Here is a 23472-nt window from a genome sequence, read left to right as displayed (position 1 = left end):
GAAACAGACCAGACAAAAACATAACTGATAACAATGTACAATAATAAACAGTCTTCATGGCATTAAAATAATGGGTTAAAAGGAAACATGAATAAACATTAGGCAATTAGTTGTTCATTAACATTTCCCCATTAAAACAACCTGTTTAAGGTACAGTTGGATTTTTTGTTTGCTTTTTTGTAAACTATCCTGATAGAAATCATAATTTATCTTAGCTTATTTATTTCATTTTAGATCTCTGAACTTAAAACATCTTTAAAAATCAAATATTCATATAGCCTTTTCAGTAATAAAACTTAAAATTTATCATGAGAAAACCTTCTACTTTTGTTCAAACCAACGGCAGCAAGATCATCGCCAGGAGATGCCTGCGAGGAGGAATAGGGCCCACCCACGTTCCCGAGAGCAGGGTTTATACACAGTCAATGTTAATGAGGGTCACACCGACTATGTGTCAAAAACCTGCTCTGAGCAGAGGCACTTAAATTTTACCTTTATAAGAAAATACCAAATCCCAAGGATTAGATTTTTGGTTGGAGAAGAGGTGAGGGAAGAAAGATAGATGACAAATACATCTAATGTCTAAGTTATTTCCTGAACATGTATACATTTCACAGACAAGTAATTTTTAACACTGGGTTTCACAGACTTTTTTTTTTTTCAAGCTGGGAATAATAGGAAAAATTTAGGAATAGAACCCTTTCACTTATACTGAATTACCTTTTATTTTAATGAAATTGAATAGTTCATGTATATTGTTATAATGATCTGTTACATGTGGATATGTAACATATGCTATACACAGATCAACTGAACAGAATAGATAGACCAGAAATAAACCCATGCATTTGGTTCAATTAATTTACAACAAAGGAGCCAAGATATGTGATGGGGAAAGGATAATCCCTTCAATAAAAATAGTTGGAAAAACTCAACAGCCACATGCAAAGACATGAAACCAGATCATTTACATCATACACAAAAACCAACTCAAAATGGATTAAAGACAAATTTAAGACTTGAAACCATATAACTCCTAGAAGAAAACAGGGGGCAAGCTCCTTGATGTTGGTTTTGGCAATGATTTTCTGGATTTGACACCAAAAGCATAATAAGTGGGACTACAACAAACTAAAAAGCTTCTGCACAGCAAAGGAAACTACCAACAAAATGAAAAAGCAACCTCCAAAATGGGGGGAACATTTGTAAATCAAAAATCCAATAAGGGGTTAATATCCAAGTTATATATAAAGAATTCACAACTCAATAGTCAAAAAAAGAAAATCCAATTAAAAATAGGCAGAGGAATCAAATACACATTTTTCCGAAGATAACATACAAATGGTCAACAGGAACATGAAAAGGTTCTCAATATCACTTATCAGGGAAATGCTAATCAAAACCACAGTGAGGTATCACCTCATACCTGTCAGAATGGCTGTCATGAAAAAGACAAGATAGCATAGTGTTGGTGAAGATATGGAGAAAAACTATGGAAAACAATATGGAGGTTCCTCAAAAAATTAAAAACACAACTACCATATGAACAGCAATCCCACTTCTGGGTATGTATACAAAGGAAATGAAAACATGATGTGAAAAAGAGAATCTGTACTCTGTTCACTGCAGCACTATTCACAACAGTCAAGATACAGATAACCTAAGTGCCTATCAATGAGTAAATGGATAAAGAAGATGTAGTATTTATATACAATGAGATATTGTTCAGCCATGAGAAAGAAGGAAATCCTGCCATTTGCAAAAATATGGATAGACTTGAGAGCACTGTGCTCAATGAGATAAGCCAGACAGAGAAAGACAAATACTGCATGGCATCACTTATATGGGCAATCTAAATAAAAAGTCAATCTCATAGAAACAAAGAGTAGAAAAGTAGTTGCTGGGGTTTGGGGAGAAAGAGACAGAGGTTTATAAAAGTTTAAATTACAAAGTTTCAGCTATAAAATTAATAAAGTCTGAAAAGCTCATGTATAACACGACTACAGACTACAGTTAATAACACTGTACTGTACAATTGAAATTTGTTGAGAGTAGAATTTATGTGTTCACACAAAAAAGGAATATAAATAAATATGTGAGTTGATGGATGTGTTAACTAGATGGGAGGAACACTTTCACAATGTATATGTATATCAAATCTTCACAATGTACACTTTAAATATCTTTTTTTTTTTTCAATTATACCTCAATAAAGCTGGAAGAAAATGAATGGAGAATACCCAATGATACAAATCTTAGAAAACTAAAAAATGCTTTATTTAACACTTCAGTATTAATATATACAAAGACTATGAGCTAGTTCATATATTTTAGAAACAAAATACTATGAATTCTCTGGAACTATTACTCAGCAAATCAGGTAGAAAATGAAAATAATTGACTTCAAAGAAATTTATTGCTATATACACACTAAGTCGTAACCATCAACCCTACACATTAAAATTAAGCCTTTGTGCCTTTTTTTTCTCAATTACAGCAGTAAAAGATAATCTGAAATTCAGTGGTATCATAACTTCAAAATATGGCAACTGCACAAATTAGGAGAGAGATATATAAAAGCCATCGGAGTAACTCCATATATTAAATAGTTTAAAATGCCTTAAACTACCTCTGTCCAAAACTACATATCCAATAATAAATAAAGCTTTACAGAAGAGAAAGCCAAAAAACATAAAGACAGTGGAAGACGTTGACAAAAGTCAGAATCAGAGCCATAATGAGAGAAATCTCTCCTGTTCTCACACTCCTCTAAACCTATGGTAACTCCTAAATGCCTAGGAATGTTTAAAGGTACCCCACCTTGTTGGGGAAACTTAAGAACCAAGACAATATGAATATATACCACAGTTTATAACATGCTCCTTATATTTTTTAAGCAATACTGTTTCAGTATACTCAAAAAGAATTTCATTAAAAAATACCTTGAAGTATATCTTATCTATCAACATTCAAGTTAAGATTATAATTTATGGAAAAAACTCAATTCAGAGTGAGGCTCCAAAAAACTACACACTAAACTAAAAAACCTGACAGGTCACAGTCTATTTTAGTCATATTTGAAAAACAATATTCGGTATCACTGGTTCCCTAAACCTCAGTTTTTAATCTTCTAATTTTCAAGTATGTATCTAGCATTCCAAATCAAAAACAAGAACACAATGAATGGATATAAAAACTTCTAATTTTTACTTTAAGTATTATAAATGTACAGTTGGGGTAAGAAACGTACTACTCAATACCATGAAATATTATCTGACAATAAAAGGAAGTACTAATACGTTCTACATGATGAACCTTGAAAACATGCTAAGTTAAAGAAGCCCAGCACAAGGGCCATGTGATTTCATTTGTGTGCAATGTACAGAATATGCAAATCCTTAGCTAAAAAATTTAATAGTTGCCTGGGACTAAAGGGGATGGACATGGAGAGTGACCAATAATAGGTACAGGTTTCTTTCTGGAGTAACAAAGATGCTCTAAAATTAGGTTACGGTAATGGTTGCACAATTCTGTAAATATATTAAGAACTGCTGAATTATATACTTTAAAGTGGTGAACTTTATGGTATATAAATTACATCTGAATAAAGTTCTTTTCAAAAAAGATCAATTAGGTAATTTCACATCTTTGGCCCTCAAGAGGTATAAGTATAGTGTCATTAAGTATTGTGTATAGAATGTGATTAAAGGCATTGACTGCAGCCAGACCACTTACAAACTGTTTTGATAGTAGGCAGGTTAAGTAACCTCTATGTGCTACCTCTGCAAAAAGAGAGATTTCAGTGCATACTTCTCATAAACTGAGTTAGCATATCTAAAAAAACACTCAGAACAGCCCTGGCTTACATTATGAGTTATTTTTATTAATCAGTCTTTTTCAGGAGAGAATACCCCATACCTATTTAAAACTGAGCTAGAAATGAATGTAAAAATTATCCTTAATAATGAATATAGAGCTACTTTTTAAATCAAGGGTATACATGAACAATAGGACATATATATAACACTAAAATAATCTAGGGGAAATACAATACATAATTTATAGTTCTCAATTTAAAAACACTGGTTTCAGTTTTAATGTATGTTGTAATTCTACTTCATTCCTTCAAGCAGCCAATTACACAAAATTACCTTAAATATAATCAAATGTATCACTTAAATCTATCTTTATAACATTCACATATACAGTTCTTTTTATAAAATAAGGTATTTTCTGATATTTTAGAGTAAGAAAAGTTAATGTTTATAAAAGATGAAATGTTTTATTTATAAATATTAAGTTATAAACATTTGTCTTAGTATTTGTTGAGTACTGAAGCGGTAATAAGCCAGTATTATTTTAACATTAAAAAACAATGAAAATGTAATGAGTTTCTTCAATCATGAAGAAAATGAATGTCTTCTAATTATTACAAGGCATTCTTCATCTTATGAACTAAATACATGCAGTCATAATGGGCCATTTTCAGGAGTCATTTTCTATCTCACTTCCACCTCTCTGGCTTGTAATAGCGCTCAAGAAAGAATGGTATCCCACTTTGGAAAAACTGCCAAAATTTTAATTGAAATTCTGGATAATACATCATAATAATTTTTGATACCAGCACCTTAATACTCAGTACCTCAAAGAAAAGACCTTTAGAACTACAGGCATACCTCATCTTATTGCACTTTATTACATTTTGCAGATAATGTACTTTTTACAAATTAAAGATGTGTGGCAATCCTTTTTTGTCCAGAATGTCTATCAGTGCCATTTTTCCAACAGCATTAGGTCACTTTATATCTGTGCATCACACTTAGTAATTCTTGCAATATTTCAAATTATTTCATTATTACATTTGTTATGGTGTTCTGTGATCAGTGATTATATGAGTCACTCAAAACTCAGATGATGGTTAATCTTTTTAAAGCAATAAGGTACATACTATTTTTAGGCATCATGCTACTGCACACCTAATAAATTGAGTACAGTGTAATGCAAACATAATTTTTACATGCACTGGGAAACCAAAAAAATTCATTTGATTCACTTATTGTTTTCATTTTGTTGAAGTTTCTTCAATCATGAAGAAAATGAATGTCTACTAATTATTTCTCGTATACTGCCCATTATAAAATTTTAACTGAAACTCTGGGTAATACATCATAATAATCTGGAACCAAACCCACAATATCTCCAAGGTATGCCTATACTATATATTAAGATGTTTTTTAGAATTCATACCATGGATAGATACAAGTGCAAAGAAATGCCATGGATTTTATAAGCCAAGTTAAGTTTGAAAGTTCCTGAGCTGTTCTATCTACCCAGCAGGACTGTCTGAGTAGACGGAGACTGTCATTTTGGAAGTGAAAAGCAAATTCATAAAAACTTAGAAGTCCCATGACTAGCAACAGACAGGAACTACCTTTTCTAGCAAGCACTTAATTTTATCCCCAGAAATAAGCAATTGCCAACATAATAACTTTTTTTTAACATTATACAAGTAGTGCTTTTAGAATCTGGGCAAAATGATAAGAATTTACATTCCTCTTGTATGACACTATTCATATTTCAGCTCCTTGATGGTTCTTGTGTTCACCATTATGAAAAGTAATAAAATCTTAACAGCCACTTATATTTAACAGAAATCTACTATATAACAAACACCATTTTAAGTCCTTTTATCACCATTTTCAACTGTATAGATTACCATTAAAAAATCACTTCTGAGGGGAGGGGCGGAAGATGGCGGTGTGAGTAGAGCAGCGGAAATCTCCTCCCAAAACAACATATATCTATGAAAATATAACAAAGACAACCCTTCCTAGAATAAAGACCAGAGGACACAGGACAATATCCAGACCACATCCGCACCTGCGAGAACCCAGCGCCTCGCGAAGGGGGAGAGGAGGGTCACAAACCAACAAGAAAGGAAGTCCTTCCAGCCGTCACTCGTCCCAGTTCTGCAGACTATTCCTATCACCATGAAAAGGCAAAGCTACAGGCAGACAAAGATCACAGAGACAACACCAGAGAAGGAGACAGACCTAACCAGTCTTCCTGAAAAAGAATTCAAAATAAGAATCATAAACATGCTGACAGAGATGCAGAGAAATACGCAAGAGAAATGGGATGAAGTCCGGAAGGAGATCACAGATGCCAGAAAGGAGATCGCAGAAATGAAACAAACTCTGGATGGGTTTATAAGCAGAATGGATAGAATGCAAGAGGCCATTGATGGAATTGAAATCAGAGAACAGGAACGCATAGAAGCTGACATAGAGAGAGACAAAAGGATCTCCAGGAATGAAACAATATTAAGAGAACTGTGTGACCAATCCAAAAGGAACAATATCCGTATTATAGGGGTCCCAGAAGAAGAAGAGAGAGGAAAAGAGATGGAAAGTATCTTAGAAGAAATAATTGCTGAAAACTTCCCCACACTGGGGGAGGAAGTAATCGAACAGACCACGGAAATACACAGAACCCCCAACAGAAAGGATCCAAGAAGGACAACACCAAGACACATAATAATTAAAATGGCAAAGATCAAGGACAAGGAAAGAGTGTTAAAGGCAGCTAGAGAGAAAAAGGTCACCTATAAAGGGAAACCCATCAGGCTAACGTCAGATTTCTCAACAGAAACCCTACAGGCCAGAAGAGAATGGCATGATATATTTAATACAATGAAACAGAAGGGCCTTGAACCAAGGATACTGTATCCAGCATGACTATCATTCAAATATGATGGTGGGATTAAACAATTCCCAGACAAACAAAAGCTGAGGGAATTTGCTTTCCACAAACCACCTCTACAGAACATCTTACAGGGACTGCTCTAGATGGGAGCACTCCTAGAAAGAGCACAGCACAAAACACCCAACATATGAAGAATCGAGGAGGAGGAACAAGAAGGTAGAGAAGAAAAGAATCTCCAGACAGTGTATATAACAGCTCAATAAGTGAGCTAAGTTAGGCAGTAAGATACTAAAGAGGCTAACCTTGAACCTTTGGTAACCACGAATTTAAAGCCTGCAATGGCAATAAGTACATATCTTTCAATAGTCACCCTAAATGTTAATGGGTTGAATGCACCAATCAAAAGACACGGAGTAACAGAATGGATAAAAAAGCAAGACCCATCTATATGCTGCTTACAAGAAACTCACCTCAAACCCAAAGACATGTACAGACTAAAAGTCAAGGGATGGAAAAACATATTTCAAGCAAACAACAGTGAGAAGAAAGCAGGGGTTGCAGTACTAATATCAGACAAAATAGACTTCAAAACAAAGAAAGTAACAAGAGATAAAGAAGGACACTACATAATGATAAAGGGCTCGGTCAAACAAGAGGATATAACCATTCTAAATATATATGCACCCAACACAGGAGCACCAGCATATGTGAAACAAATACTAACAGAACTAAAGGGGGATATAGACTGCAATGCATTCATTCTAGGAGACTTCAACACACCACTCACCCCAAAGGATAGATCCACCGGGCAGAAAATAAGTAAGGACACAGAGGCACTGAACAACACACTAGAACAGATGGACCTAATAGACATCTACAGAACTCTACATCCAAAAGCAACAGGAAACAGATTCTTCTCAAGTGCACATGGAACATTCTCCAGAATAGACCACATACTAGGCCACAAAAAGAGCCTCAGAAAATTCCAAAAGATTGAAATCCTACCAACCAACTTTTCAGACCACAAAGGCATAAAACCAGAAATAAACTGTACAAAGAAAGCAAAGAGGCTCACAAACACATGGAGGCTTAACAACACGCTCCTAAATAATCACTGGATCAATGACCAAATCAAAATGGAGATCCAGCAATATATGGAAACAAATGACAACAACAACACTAAGCCCCAACTTCTGTGGGACACAGCAAAAGCAGTCTTAAGAGGAAAGTATATAGCAATCCAAGCATATTTAAAAAAGGAAGAGCAATCCCAAATGAATGGTCTAATGTCACAATTATCGAAATTGGAAAAAGAAGAACAGATGAGGCCTAAGGTCAGCAGAAGGAGGGACATAATAAAGATCAGAGAAGAAATAAATAAAATTGAGAAGAATAAAACAATAGCAAAAATCAATGAAACCAAGAGCTGGTTCTTCAAGAAAATAAACAAAATAGATAAGCCTCTAGCCAGACTTATTAAGAAGAAAAGAGAGTCAACACAAATCAACAGTATCAGAAACGAGAAAGGAAAAATCACGACGGACCCCACAGAAATGCAAAGAATTATTGGAGACTACTATGAAAACCTATATGCTAACAAGCTGGGAAACCTAGGAGAAATGGACAACTTCCTAGAAAAATACAACCTTCCAAGATTGACCCAGGAAGAAACAGAAAATCTAAACAGACCAATTACCAGCAACGAAATTGAAGCAGTAATCAAAAAACTACCAAAGAACAAAACCCCTGGGCCAGATGGATTTACCTCAGAATTTTATCAGACATACAGGGAAGACATAATACCCATTCTCCTTAAAGTTTTCCAAAAAATAGAGGAGGAGGGGATACTCCCAAACTCATTCTATGAAGCTAACATCACCCTAATACCAAAACCAGGCAAAGACCCCACCAAAAAAGAAAACTACAGACCAATATCCCTGATGAACGTAGATGCAAAAATACTCAACAAAATATTAGCAAACCGAATTCAAAAATACATCAAAAGGATCATACACCATGACCAAGTGGGATTCATCCCAGGGATGCAAGGATGGTACAACATTCGAAAGTCCATCAACATCATCCACCACATCAACAAAGAGAAAGACAAAAACCACATGATCATCTCCATAGATGCTGAAAAAGCATTTGACAAAGTTCAACATCCATTCATGTTAAAAACTCTCAGCAAAATGGGAATAGAGGGCAAGTACCTCAACATAATAAAGGCCATCTATGATAAACCCACAGCCAACATTATATTGAACAGCGAGAAGCTGAAAGCATTTCCTCTGAGATCGGGAACTAGACAGGGATGCCCACTCTCTCCACTGTTATTTAACATAGTACTGGAGGTCCTAGCCACGGCAATCAGACAAAATAAAGAAATACAAGGAATCCAGATTGGTAAAGAAGAAGTTAAACTGTCACTATTTGCAGATGACATGATACTGTACATAAAAAACCCTAAAGACTCCACCCCAAAACTACTAGAACTGATATCGGAATACAGCAAAGTTGCAGGATACAAAATCAACACACAGAAATCTGTGGCTTTCCTATATACTAACAATGAACCAACAGAAAGAGAACTCAGGAAAACAACTCCATTCACAATTGCACCAAAAAAAATAAAATACCTAGGAATAAACCTAACCAAAGAAGTGAAAGACTTATACTCTGAAAACTACAAGTCACTCTTAAGAGAAATTAAAGGGGACACTAACAGATGGAAACTCATCCCATGCTCGTGGCTAGGAAGAATTAATATCGTCAAAATGGCCATCCTGCCCAAAGCAATATACAGATTTGATGCAATCCCTATGAAACTACCAGCAACATTCTTCAATGAACTGGAACAAATAATTCAAAAATTCATATGGAAACACCAAAGACCCCGAATAGCCAAAGCAATCCTGAGAAAGAAGAATAAAGTAGGGGGGATCTCACTCCCCAACTTCAAGCTCTACTATAAAGCCATAGTAATCAAGACAATTTGGTACTGGCACAAGAGCAGAGCCACAGACCAATGGAACAGACTAGAGAATCCAGACATTAACCCAGACATATATGGTCAATTAATATTTGATAAAGGAGCCATGGACATACAATGGCGAAATGACAGTCTCTTCAACAGGTGATGCTGGCAAAACTGGACAGCTACATGTAGGAGAATGAAACTGGATCATTGTCTAACCCCATATACAAAAGTAAACTCAAAATGGATCAAAGACCTGAATGTAAGCCATGAAACCATTAAACTCTTGGAAGAAAACATAGGCGAAAACCTCTTAGACATAAACATGAGTGACCTCTTCTTGAACATACCTCCATGGGCAAGGAAAACAACAGCAAAAATGAGTAAGTGGGACTATATTAAGCTGAAAAGCTTCTGTACAGCAAAAGACACCATCAATAGAACAAAAAGGATCCCTACAGTATGGGAGAATATATTTGAAAATGACACATCCGATAAAGGCTTGACATCCAGAATATATAAAGAGCTCACACGCCTCAACAAACAAAAAACAAATAACCCAATTAAAAAATGGGCAGAGGAACTGAACAGACAGTTCTCCAAAAAAGAAATACAGATGGCCAACAGACACATGAAAAGATGCTCCACATCGCTAATTATCAGAGAAATGCAAATTAAAACTACAATGAGGTATCACCTCACACCAGTAAGGATGGCTGCCATCCAAAAGACAAACAACAACAAATGTTGGCGAGGCTGTGGAGAAAGGGGAACGCTCCTACACTGCTGGTGGGAATGTAAGTTAGTTCAACCATTGTGGAAAGCAGTATGGAGGTACATCAAAATGCTCAAAACAGACTTACCATTTGACCCAGGAATTCCACTCCTAGGAATTTACCCTAAAAACACAGCAATCAAGTTTGAGAAAGACAGATGCACCCCTATGTTTAGCGCAGCACTATTTACAATAGCCAAGAATTGGAAGCAACCTAAATGTCCATCGATAGATGAATGGATAAAGAAGATGTGGTACATATACACAATGGAATACTACTCAGCCATAAGAAAAAGGCAAATCCAATCATTTGCAGCAACATGGATGGAGCTGGAGGGTATTATGCTCAGTGAAACAAACCAAGCGGAGAAAGAGAAATACCAAATGATTTCACTTATCTGTGAAATATAAGAACAAAGGAAAAACTGAAGAAACAAAACAGCACCAGAATCACAGAACTCAAGAATGGACTAACAGGTACCAAAGGGAAAGGGACTGGGGAGGATGGGTGGGTAGGGAGGGATAAGGGGGGGGAGAAGTAGGGGGGTATTAAGATTAACATGCGTGGGGGGGTAGGAGAAAAGGGAGGGCTGTACAACACAGAGAAGGCAAGTAGTGATTCTACAACATTTTGCTATGCTGATGGACAGTGACTGTAAAGGGGTTTATAGGGGAGACCTGGTATAGGGGAGAGCCTAGTAAACATAATATTCGTCATGTAAGTGTAGATTAGTGATACCCAAAAAAAAAAAAAAAAAAAAAAAAAGGGCAGTTCCTGTGTGGTAACCTCCAATGAGTTCTACACAAGGGTATAAAGGGCATATAAAAGTGTAGGAAAGGGTCTGTTTGCGTCTATACAGAAGATCAAAGCCTAATTGGGCTACCCCGAAAATGAACTAAGATACGATATGAAAGAGAACTTCCAACATCAGCACTCTCTGGAAGACTCATGCCAGAAGATGATCATCAAAAAACCCCAACAACGATCCACGCACTGCTACAGCTGTAGATGCACTCATCCCACCAGCTCCTGGACTTGCCATTGGGAATGAGGAAGGAGATATCTAAGCTGGCCTGTGCATACAGTAAAACAACAAATTTGACTGGATCTATACTGTTGGAACTCAACCAAGAATTAGGAGAAGTGCAAATTGTAGCGCTTCAAAATCTTACAACTACAGACTATTTACTGTTAAAAGAACATAAGGGATGTGAACATTCCCCAGGAATGGGTTGTTTTAATTTGTCTGATTTCTCTCAGACTGTTCAAGTTCAGTTGGACAATATCCACCATATCATAGATAAGTTTTCACAAATGCCTAAGGTGCCTAACTGGTTTTCTTGGTTTCACTGGAGATGGCTGGTAATTACAGGTATGCTTTGGTTATGTAACTATACTCCTATTATGTTAATGTGTGTGCGCAATTTAATTAGTAGTTTAAAACCTATACATGCTGAAGTTACTCTACAAGAAGATATGTCAAAGAAATAATCAATCTTCCCATGTTTTTTTCCGCCTGCTACTTCTATAGCTTTTCTTCTTCCTTCCTAATTACAACCCTTAAATAGAATTTGTGCCTCATATCAAATTTACCGAGTATCATAATTCTTCCAAGTGGTAAAGATACCTCAAGACAAATGCTGGTCATAGAAGCCACAGGGCATAAATATGCAAAGAAGTAAAAAGCTAACCTTTTCAAACAGTAAGGCTTCTCTGTCACTTACCAACTTTACATTTCCCTGTATGGCCCCGGAAGATCACTGGTTAGCCAGAGACGGGTAAGATTCCTCAAGGGAGGAACAACCTAAGACAGGCACAGTCGCAGGGGGGCCATCAGGTGAGAAATTGGGGATCAACAGAGGTGAGGCTTAGAACCTCACCCCCCCTGTTCTGAGAGAAATCTTCTGCATACGTGGATGTTTTATTGCCCTTGTCTAGCTTGGATTAACACATAGTCTACAGGCACACACCTGATCATCTACATTTGCTCTCTTACAACACTAAACTATGTTTTCTACCTTTATCTTGTATCTACCTATCACTTCAGCATTTTATTAAAAATAATAATAAAGAGAGAAATGTGGTATCCACATATAAATCAAGTATAAAAACCAAATGAGTATTCATATTTGAACTGACTGTTTAGAGTTCATAATGCATGAGCAAAACCGAAAGTTTCTGTGATGACTGCCCTTGTACTGTTCACTATGTAACTTATTCATTATGTAAGAATTTGTTCTACATGTAAGAACTTGTTTGTTATGCCTCAGAAGATTTGAGACTGACGAAAATTAGGCTTGGGGTGTATTAATGATTGTGCATTGAGCATTGACTCCCCTATACAGAATTTTATTGTCGTTAACAACCATTTGATCAATAAATATGAGAGATGCCCTCACAAAAAATAAATAAATAAATAAATAAATAAATAAAAATAAAAAAATAAAAAAGGACAGACTTCCAATGGTAAAATAAATAAGTAACCGGGATGTAATGTATAGCATAAGGAATATAGTCAAGATATTGTAACAGCTTGGTAGGGTGATAGCTGGAACCTAGAATTATGTATATAAATGTTTTATCACTGTGTTGTACACTTGAAACTAATGTAATGTAATACTGTGCGTCAACTACCCTTCAATAAAAAATTATTATTAAAAAAAAAAAAATAACTTCTATGTACTATATGTTCCCAGAGAGTATATCCCAATACAAGAACAGCAGCAGGAAAGAAGTCCTCTGTAAGATTAGTGATTGTCATCAAGATTTATGATTTCTGAAGCCCTTTTCTGGGGACCACAGCTACAATCTCCTACAAATTTTGCTTCAGTAATCCCCCAACCTCAACCTACCACTATCTCAGCCTATGTTTGTCAGAATAAGCTTTAGTCTTGTCTGTAATGCTTAGTCCCCTGTCACCTAGACAGCAGAGAGAATCTGAGACTATATACATCTCAGTTAATACTTCACTGGGAGAGGTATGGTCCAGCATACTGGAATAATTTCATGCAATTTAAGACCTGTAATTCTGCCATTCTTGTTCTCCCAATAATCCATTCTTCCCTTGGATTTCAAGGGAAGCTGAAACCTCAAAGGCATTCTTCATCTTATGAACTAAATACATGCAGTCATAATGGGCCATTTTCAGGAGTCATTTTCTATCTCACTTCCACTCCTCTGGCTTGTAATAGCGCTTAAGAAAGAATGCCATCCCACTTCGGAAAAACTGCCAAATCCAGTAAAAATAATGTGAGAAATGTGTAAAGAATAGAGAAAAAAGGGTAATAACTATACAAAATAGTAATGGAATTATAACAACTGAATAAAAAAATGTAGCTGAATGTCTTTACAGTCAAGGTAGGCACAAATGATGATTATTTTAGTATTTGGCATGGCTGTTTAGAAAAAGTGGTTCCTTTACCGAACAGAATATCCTACTCCTACTACTGGATACTCCTACTGCAGGACTGCAAGTATTCCCCAGAGTAAAATTGAGGGAATAACTGCTTATTTTAAACTAAAAAAGCTAATGGTAATGAAAACAGAAGACTTTACAGATGTTTGTAAGATTTATAATTGCACACAATGTTTGATAGCATATTTACTCAACAGAGCACTCCTCAAACAGAACGAGGAAAACAGAAATCTGTTTTCAGAATTTAAACTTATTTGTATATCATCTTTGCTCAGGTGTACAATATACGACCACTTCAGTGGAGTATAAAAATTGCTGAGTATCACTGCACCAATGGTTCAATAACATTAAAAAATTGCTCCAGGCCTTTTTAGGCAAAAGAATAATGGAACAGACCCCATCCTTAGGGAACAATAACTCAATCCAGTCAACAGACATACGTATATCCAATTAGCTTTAATACAGGTGAGACATGATATGTGTAATCATAATCTATATTAAGTTTGTTAAAACACATTTTCTTGTGAAAATATTAAATAAAAAGATCAATGACTAGGTGATTGCCTTTTTTTCACTGTTTTTGGCTACTAACTTAAATCCATTTGAATCTCTAATGAAATCATTGTTTTATACTTACACCTCTTTTTCTCAGCTAAAGCAATTGTGCCAATGTTAATTAGGTGTTTTTTAGGAGAATTTACATTATTTCTCACCTAAAGGATTTCAAAACTTTAGATACTACATCTTATACTGAATCCTGCTTTTTAGAAAATTAACTACTTTATTATACTGTACCTTTATTCAGTGTTTGTCATCTGTAATTGTCTTTTTTATCAAATGTATATCACAGTGATTCGACAGTTCCCCTCCCCCTCCCCCCAACCCATTCCTCTCCCCCACTAGTAACCTCTAGTCACTTCTCAATTTCTATGAGTCTAATGCTATTTTGTTCCTTCTCTTCTGCTTTGTTTTTGTGTTCCAGAAATAAGTGAAATCATACGGTATTTGTCTTTCTCCTCTTGGCTTATTTCACTGAGCATAATACCCTCTAGATCCAGCAATTTGTTGCAAATGGCAGGAATTTTTCTTTTATGGCTGAATAATATTTCATTGTGTATATGTACCACATCTTCTTTATCCATTCATCTACTGATGGACACATCTATTGACGGACACTTAGGTTGCTTCTGTATCTTGGTTACTGCAAACAGTGCGGCAATAAACATAGGGGTACCTCTAATTGTATTTTAAAAACCCCTCGGCCCAAAATCAAATATTCTACCATTAGATGTAAAGTATCTAGAAACAGTTGTCAGGAACTACCTCATCAAGATGGGCACCAAAAATTTTTAAGTATTTAGCTACTTATGAAAGAACCTGTGGCACAAGGTGATAGGAACGGACCTATGCTTGTATAAATATCTATCTAAATACTATTTTTTCAACAAGCAGTTTTCACTCATTTTAATTGGTTCAGTTCTTGAAAAAAGTGGGTTTCAGGTAATATACTATCAGCTCCTATTAGTTACGTAAGACACAACTGACCTTCTGCTCTGCTTGTAGTTGGTCACATCTTTCTTTCTCATGGTTAAGTTCTCTTTCCATTCTTCCAACTTGCTCTCGAAGTTGTGTGGTTTCTTTTTCCAGAACGGCAATTAACTTTAACAGTTCTTCTTTTTCTTTCATGGTTTTCTCAATTTTCAACTATAAAACAAAAAAACTCACAAATTGTTTTTTATAATCCTTAAATATGTTACAAATTCAGTCTCTATTTCTAAAAAACAGTGAAGAAATTATCAAAAGAACTTTAACTGCTATCTACTTCATATCAATCAGACTCTTTGAGCTTCCAGTTAGAAAAATTCATGAATCATAAATCTAAACCTTTTGGTTGGGCAAAGAAGGTATAAAATTAATGCATTTTATTATGAAGACATATGCTAATTACTTTTCAAATCATTACTAAAAATAAAGCATAGTAAGTTTCATAAGTGACTTAACTCAGGTCTTCTCTTGAGTAATAGTAAGAAAATGTGCACCTCTTCTTGAGTTCAAATCTACAGGAAATCTTTGAATCTATTAAGAACTTCTGTATGTGTCACACAAGGCCTTCATCTATGGGATTACTATTAAAAACTTTGGTTCTGTAAAGTACTAAGGAATAACAGTTTATATATACATATATATGCCTCAGGGAAAATTTTTTTAAAACTTTATAAATAAATGCAAATTTTAGGACAAAAAAGCAGACCGTAGCATTAATATGACTGATTCCTATGGGGACACTAATAGTTACTCAGTTCAGGAAAATCTTAATTCCAATATTCTAAAAAAATAGTAAATTAAGGAACCTAAAACAGTAAATACAGTGGTTAAAATTTCTATTGTAGCAAAAAGTCTTTGATTCTAACAGAAGAATAATGGAGACTCAGAGAAAACTTCAAAAAGGCAGTATCACACATTTAGGTAAAATAAAACATTTCCCCTCAGTAAACCCCAAGTCAGCTTTGCAGGATCATGGAATCAAAATGATTAAACTCAAAAATGGCTCTTAACAAAAGCTGAGGAGCTGAAAATTTTCAGAATGACCCTTCAGACCAAAGGAAAAGGACAGGCGCAAATGCTCTCCAAAGAGAAAAGTTTATTCACTGAACTTCTACACCGTATTTTTTTTTTTAATGACTTTGGCTCTAAACTTTCTGGCAGCTTAAAAATGAAGACACATTTTGACAGAGTGCAATAGAAACATTATGAAAGAACCACAATCTCCCCAGTGATTCATTTAATTGGTACACACTTTCTGATGTTCACTGACTTGAAGTAGAATTTTAAAAAGGAATTCAAACTAGATAATAATGTGTACATCTTATTCCTGTCCTCAATTTTGCATTTTGTAATCTTTCAAGTATGCATAATAGTTTTTAGAATGAATATCCATTACTTAAGTTCACTATTTATTTCCCTTTATTTATTTAAATTTGTTTATCTAATTTTGTTGTTGTTAAACCATTTGAAACAAAATTACAGACATCTCACCTCTAAGTATTCAGAGCAAGCATTTCCTAAGGACAGTCTCCTTCCTGTTCAACCACTACTACTATCATAGCTAAGAAAATTATTTTTATAGTATCCAATAGATATTCCATAAATATCCTCCACTATCCCCAAAATACCTATTTTCAAAAATCTAGGATCCAATCAAGGTTCATACATTGAAGGATTATGTCTCCTTAGTCACTTTTAATGTCAACAGTGTCCCAGATAATGTTTCACATTTGTACTAATTCTATACAAATTTAGATAAAATCAGTAAAGATTTTGTTGAATGTGGAAATTTAAAAGACTTGTCAAAAAAATTGGTCAGAATGTAAAATATTTTATCTCAGAAATATTTGCTTTAGAAACAGCAATTTAAATTTTCTTTATAAAATACCTTTTATGAGGCTCCTCTCTCTGAGGTTGCCTGCACTTTCTAAGTGCATAACCTTTTAACTTTAAACTCTCTTTTCAACCTTTCGGGGTGCTGCTCTCTCTCTGAGGTCGCCTGCACTTTTTCTCTAAGTAACTTTAAATGAAACTTTTACTCTGCTTCACTACTGTATCTCTGCCCTTCAATTCTTTGTTGCAGCGGGGACAAGGACTGAAGAAAATACACAACACTCCCCCAACATATATGGTGCAGCGCCTCAGATAGATTTCCACCCCTGGTAAGCGGAACCAACCTCTCCCGCCAACATATTTGGTGCTGCACAACTCCGATGGATTTCCACCCCCGCTGTCAAGGTCCCTGGAGTCGCCTGCTGTGGAAAGATCCAGCAGTGCAGAGTCACAAGACCCAAGAACCTACCTACACCTGCGAACCTGTAGAATATCTAAAATATCTCTTCAAGCAACGGCCACCTAAGATAAGTGCCCCATAACTCCAATTCCTTAACTCTTTCTGGGCATCCTTGTGAAAGTGAGACTTATTATTCATTTCCTGTGCTATTGTAAAACCCCTTTTCCTTTAGCCAGCAATATTTCTGCCCGTTAGGTTTAAATCTTAAAAAAAAAAAAATTAGCCTTGAACATGCCATCATTACTATTATTAACCCTCACCTTACTAGTTCCTCTCCTGGCAGGAATATGACCTCTACTTTTAATCCATGGGGACCATGGGATCGATCCTTCTTTAGCCAAAAAGAATAGCCTCCTAACTTCACGTGAAAATAGTAGGCTACAACGATGGTCCACTAAAGCCATGCTGGCAAAAACAGAACTATTCTTCCTTTGTGGAACAAATGTGTACTTAACCCTGCCTGGGGGATGGAGAGGAAGGTGCACAATAATTGCAGCCATCCCTCATGTATTAATTCTTAACAGTACCCCGTTCCCAACAGCTGGGAAGTCGCCTAGCCTAGGCTCCTTCCTGAATAAGTCAATGCGATGTCTCCTCGAAAGAAGCCTAGTGCCCCAGCCTCCTAATTTAAATGGAAAAAAAAAACCACACACACAAAACTCCTGGCTAAGCCAAATTAAATCCGTCACAGGGTGGGTGTGGCTCTGGCTGGGCCCTTTCATCCCCTCCTTAGAGTACTAATACTAGCCCTCAGATTTGGACTGTGCTTACTTAACCCTCTAATCCAATTTATGTCTTCTCACCAAAAAGCAATCAAACTGCAGGCGGTCGTAAGACAAGGATTCCAACGGGTACCCTCCAATGACCACACCTCCATCTTAATGGGACCACTTGACGGACACCCCTACAGCCAATCTGAGTTCTCCTTGCCTCTGCAGATAGTAAGCAACTAAAACCCCTAACTGGGTGCCCTTCCTGTTCTCATCTCTACCTTCCTGACAGTCAACAAGCAGAAGGACCCAAATAACCACACCATCCCTCACAAGCAGGAAGCAGCCAGAGCAGTTGTCGCCCCTCACCCCAATGATTTGGGTACCAAATGCTTCAGGGGCGAATGTCAGGCAGGAAAATAGATATGAGTGGGGTGGAAAGAGAATAAGGCCAGGAAAAAGCCCACTAAAAAAGACCCAGAGTTAGTCAGTTAAAACTCAAAAAGGCAGGAGCAACTTGGCCTGGAATGTTTGAATATTCCCCAGACAAAGGAGGGTACCTCAGCATAGGCCATGCCTTTTTTTGTTAATCATGCAGGCCCAGCTTATTTTTCAACCTTACTTATGTTCTGGTTTTTTTTCTCCTTCAGCCCTAATCAAGTAGTTTGCAATCTGGGCAACTAGTAATAGCAAGCAAGCCCAGCATAAACAACATAGTAATAGGCAGGAAGGATTCATATTACAAGTAAGATTGCATTTTAATACCCAGGAAGTTAAGAAGTAAGATTCTTAACTTACTCTTTAGCAAACAGATAATAACTCAGCCCACCTTGGGGGCTGGGCAGCTAGTCTTGTTTGATATGCTCCCTTACCAAGATGCCGGTATCCCAGGGAGAAATCAGAGCTGGAAGTTCCTTGTGTTAAGTTAATTCTAAGTATTCAGAGACCACTTAACAGGTCTGTACCCCCAGCCCTTAGTCACATTCCTGAAGAATCCTTAAAAGGGGGATCCCCCAATCCTTCTGGGCACTCCTCTCTCTGAGGTCACCTGCACTTTTTAAGTGCTTAACTTTTTAACTTTAAACTCTCTCTTTTCAACCTTTCTCAGTGCTGCTCTCTCTGAGATCCCTGCACTTTTTCTTTAAGTAACTTTAAGTAAAACTTTTACTCGGCTTCAAAAAAACAAATAAATAAATAAAGTACCTTTTATGAGTAGAAAGAAGTGAAATAAATTGTGCAATGTCCCAATTTACTTAGAGAAGGAGCATAAGAGAGATGTAGATGACAAAATGCCCATTGTTTTTCTATTGGAGGTCCTGAAATCAGGGTGGTCTAACAAGTATTCAAAAAGCTACAATATAAATTCTAACTACATTCTTTTTAAGAGCTAACTTGTTTCAGCATCCTTGACTAGCACTCAAATACCAGACTGAAAACCTTGATCACCAGGCAGTTGTCACCACAAAATGTTTTAGGCACTCTATAAAAGTTGTATTTCTTTAAGATAAGAGAGGAATTTCTGGAAGGGGAAAGGGAAGATATGGAAGAATTCACAATAAAAAATGATTGGTTTCTTCTAACCTTCTTAGTTCAACTATTTAATAAAAGCATTGTATCTATAACCTCGTCTTTTTTTTCTCATCTCAGTTTTTTAAGATAAAAGCCATAAAGAGAAATTAATTATCTGCCAAATACTAAATGTGAATGTAAATTAACTAAAATATATGCTGAAACAATTACAGAAGCTGTTTTTCACTGAAATGCAAAGGTTAAGATTCTATTTTTTCAGGTTTAGGTTGAAGATACTGAGAAATCTCTTGAAATAAGAATACTGTACTATTTTTTCCTTTAATAGTTACTGAAATTTAAGACATGAGGCATTATTAGATTATCTATACAGTTAATTTCTATCAGAACGAATGCAATGACTCCAAAATAGTCAATGAAAAAAATAGCTAGGAATTTTTTTACCTTCTCTTTTTGAATTATGATTAATCCAGGCTTATTCATTTGATTAGATGAACAAGGAATAAAAAGTGATTCTAAAAATGCTCAAACCACACTAAGAGACCCTGGTTCACTGCCACACTTGGGATAGAGCATGCTCATGGTATAGTGAAATGAAGTTCACATCCAATTACACTTAGATGTATTGCTTTATACCACATTCCCAACAGCTTTATCCCCTTAGGCCACTGCCAAAAAGAAAATTAGGGTGAGGGAACATTCGGAAAGCTAAATGCCTAAATTCTCTCAATAGTTATTTACTACACATTGACTATACACAAAATACTGGTAGGCCCTAGGGACAGTCCCTACCACAGTGGTATCAATAACATAACTGTAACAGAAAGATATTTAAAGTATTTCAAAACAAGTTTATTTTAACTAAAAAACATTCAATTTTCAGGTTGTACTCTTGAAGGACCTGAAAATTCTTAACATGATAACCAACATGAGCTCTGTTCATTAAACTGTCTATGAATCACTAGCTCACTGCTGGTACCAACCTCAAGAAGTCCAGCCTTTGTGGTCACCACCAACATGTCAGAGTTTCCTTCATCTTCCATAGTAAGCAACTCTTCAACTGGAGAAGAAGCTCGAAACTGGAAAGGTGTACTCGCTCCACGAATTTCACCCTTATGGGTAACGTAACAGAACTGATAAAATTCTCCATCATCATTTGGAAGGTAATATCCTAAGAAAAGGTTAAAAAACAAACATAAATTATTTAACTTCCTTGATCCTGTTCTAGGTACCTGGATATGTCTTTCCTCCTCTTTTTCAGAAATTATCAAAACTACACCCTCTCTTCATCTCTACACATGCCCAAATTTTTCTTATCTTAGGTCTAAGCTTATACTCCCAAAATACCCTTTTCCCTTATCTTTGCTACTGCAACAAGTCATCTGGGAAAGTCAAGCAGTTTGCAGTGAGAAAGAGACTGGAGGAAGAGCAAGGCAAGAACCAGCATAAAAATCTAGGAGGTGAAGGTAGAGGCCTGAAATTTTCTTGAATATTTGTTTGTTAGCACTTTGAAGAAGTAAAACCACTTTTTAAGTACTAAATCTCATTATATGCCTTTAAAGTCTCCTGTGCTTTGGGTTTTAAATAATTTAGTTATGTCTTTCTTTGTATGTAAGTTGTATAATTTGTTATTTTCAAATACGAGTACTTTGATGCAGTTTTTTGTTATCTACAAAAATTGAGGAAAACGGTGATGCAAACCAGTACTTCCCAAGCATAAATTCATCTCTCTAATTATGCTTACTTAAGCAAATATTCAATTTTGTTTTCATTCCTTGAAAATATATTTACTTGAATATAAAAGCAATCCAGATCTGTCTAAATATCAGACAGAATCCAGTCTATATTAAAATTTCATTGGTTAATCCATTAAGTGAATAATTCTGATATACTGACAGTGTAATTTTGCATTTTTTCAGAAAAAAACTTAAAGCAAATTCCAGTTACCTTTCTTTCTACTATAATGACCAGCTTTTGGTGTATCATTGTTACTGAGATTTATTTTTAGAATAAAAGTTTGTTCTTCATTTAAAAAAAAAATCTAGGAGGACTGGGGGTAGAAATATGTCATTTGAAGAAATCTTCCCTCAAATTTGACATTAACAAAAGGAATATGCTGTATATATGAATTGTGTAAAAACAGAGAAGATGAGCTCCAATGCTGCAGTAGAACAAAAATAAGCTTTGGAACCCCACAGGTTTATTCTGGAATTTTAACTCTTCTACTATCATTTATTTAACCTCCTTAAGTCCCAGTTTCTTATCTGTAAAAGATATGAAGCCATGTATCTCCGAGTTCCAAAATATCTATAGATAATGTGTTTTTACCATCTAGCACACTATCTGACAAACTGTATTTGGCATTTGTTCCATCTTTCAACTCACGCCATTTTTTAAATTGAAGTATCATTGATATGCAATCTTATATTGGATACAAATGTACAACACAGAGGTTCAACAGTTACCCGTATTATTTAATCCTCACCCCCTCTAGTGGGATTACTATCAACGTAAAGATGTCACACTGTCACTGGCTGTATTCTCCATGCTATACTACAGTCCCCAAGACCAACTTATATTGTGATTGTTAATTACTGTGCCCCTTAATCCCCCTCACCCTTCCCACTCACCCCTAATCCACTCCCCTTCCTGTTGGTAATCACTAGTCACTTCTCAGTCTACTGATGTTTTGTTCCTTCTGTTTTGCTTTGCTTATATATTCCATAAATAAGTGAAATGATAAGGCATTTGTCTTTCTCCACCTGGCTTATTTCACTTAGCATAATATCCTTTACATCCATCCATGTTGTTGCAAATGGCAGGATTTCTTTTCTTTTTATGGCAGAAAAATATTTCATTGTGTATATGTATCACTTCTTATTTATCCATTCATCTAGTGATGGACACTTAAGTTGCTTCCACATCTTGGCTATTGAAAATAGTGTGATGATAAATACAGGGGTGCATATATCTTTCCAAATAAGGGATTTTGTTTACTTTGGGTAAATTCCTAGAAGTGGAATTACTGAATTAAATGGTGTTTCTATTTTTAGTTCTTTGAGGACCCTCCATACTGCTTTCCACAGCAGTTGCACCAGTTTACTTACATTCCCACCAATAGTATAGGAAGGTTCCCCTTTCTCTGCATCCTCGCCAGCATTTGTTGTTTCTTGTCTTTTGGATGATGGCCATCCTAACTGGTATGAGGTGATATTTCATTGGGTTTTGATTTGCATTTTCCTGATGATTAGTGATGTTAAGCATCTTTTCATGTGCCTGTTGGCCATCCGTATTTCTTTTTTGGAGAAGTGTCTGTTCTGGTCCTAAACCCATTTTTTAAATCAAATTATTTGTTTTTATGGGTGTTGAGGCATGAATTCTTTGTATGTTATCCCCTTATTAGATGAGTCACTTACGAATATACTCTCCCAAAGTGTAGGATGGCTTTTCATTCTGGTGTCCTTTGCTGTACAGAAGCTTTTTATTTTGATGTTGTCCCACTTGCTCATTTTTTATTTTGGTTC

At 35.8% G+C, this 23472-nt stretch overlaps 1 protein-coding gene across 2 annotated transcripts in view; it reads right to left on the bottom strand.

The window, feature by feature from the left end:
• Positions 1-23472, bottom strand: part of TAX1BP1 (Tax1 binding protein 1) — an 88430-nt gene that overhangs the window by 40355 nt on the left and 24603 nt on the right. For both annotated transcript variants that reach the window (XM_036897479.2, XM_036897480.2), the window contains exons 4-5: positions 20932-21119; positions 15419-15577 (exon numbers count right to left, since the gene is read on the bottom strand). In XM_036897479.2, coding sequence (XP_036753374.2) covers positions 15419-15577; positions 20932-21119 — 347 coding nt within the window. The remainder of the gene's footprint in view (positions 1-15418; positions 15578-20931; positions 21120-23472) is intronic.

This window comes from Manis pentadactyla, chromosome 7, assembly GCF_030020395.1.
Source record: "Manis pentadactyla isolate mManPen7 chromosome 7, mManPen7.hap1, whole genome shotgun sequence".
NCBI lineage: Eukaryota > Metazoa > Chordata > Mammalia > Pholidota > Manidae > Manis > Manis pentadactyla.
Note: the sequence above shows the minus strand (reverse complement) of the source record. Positions and strands in the feature narration are given on the sequence as shown.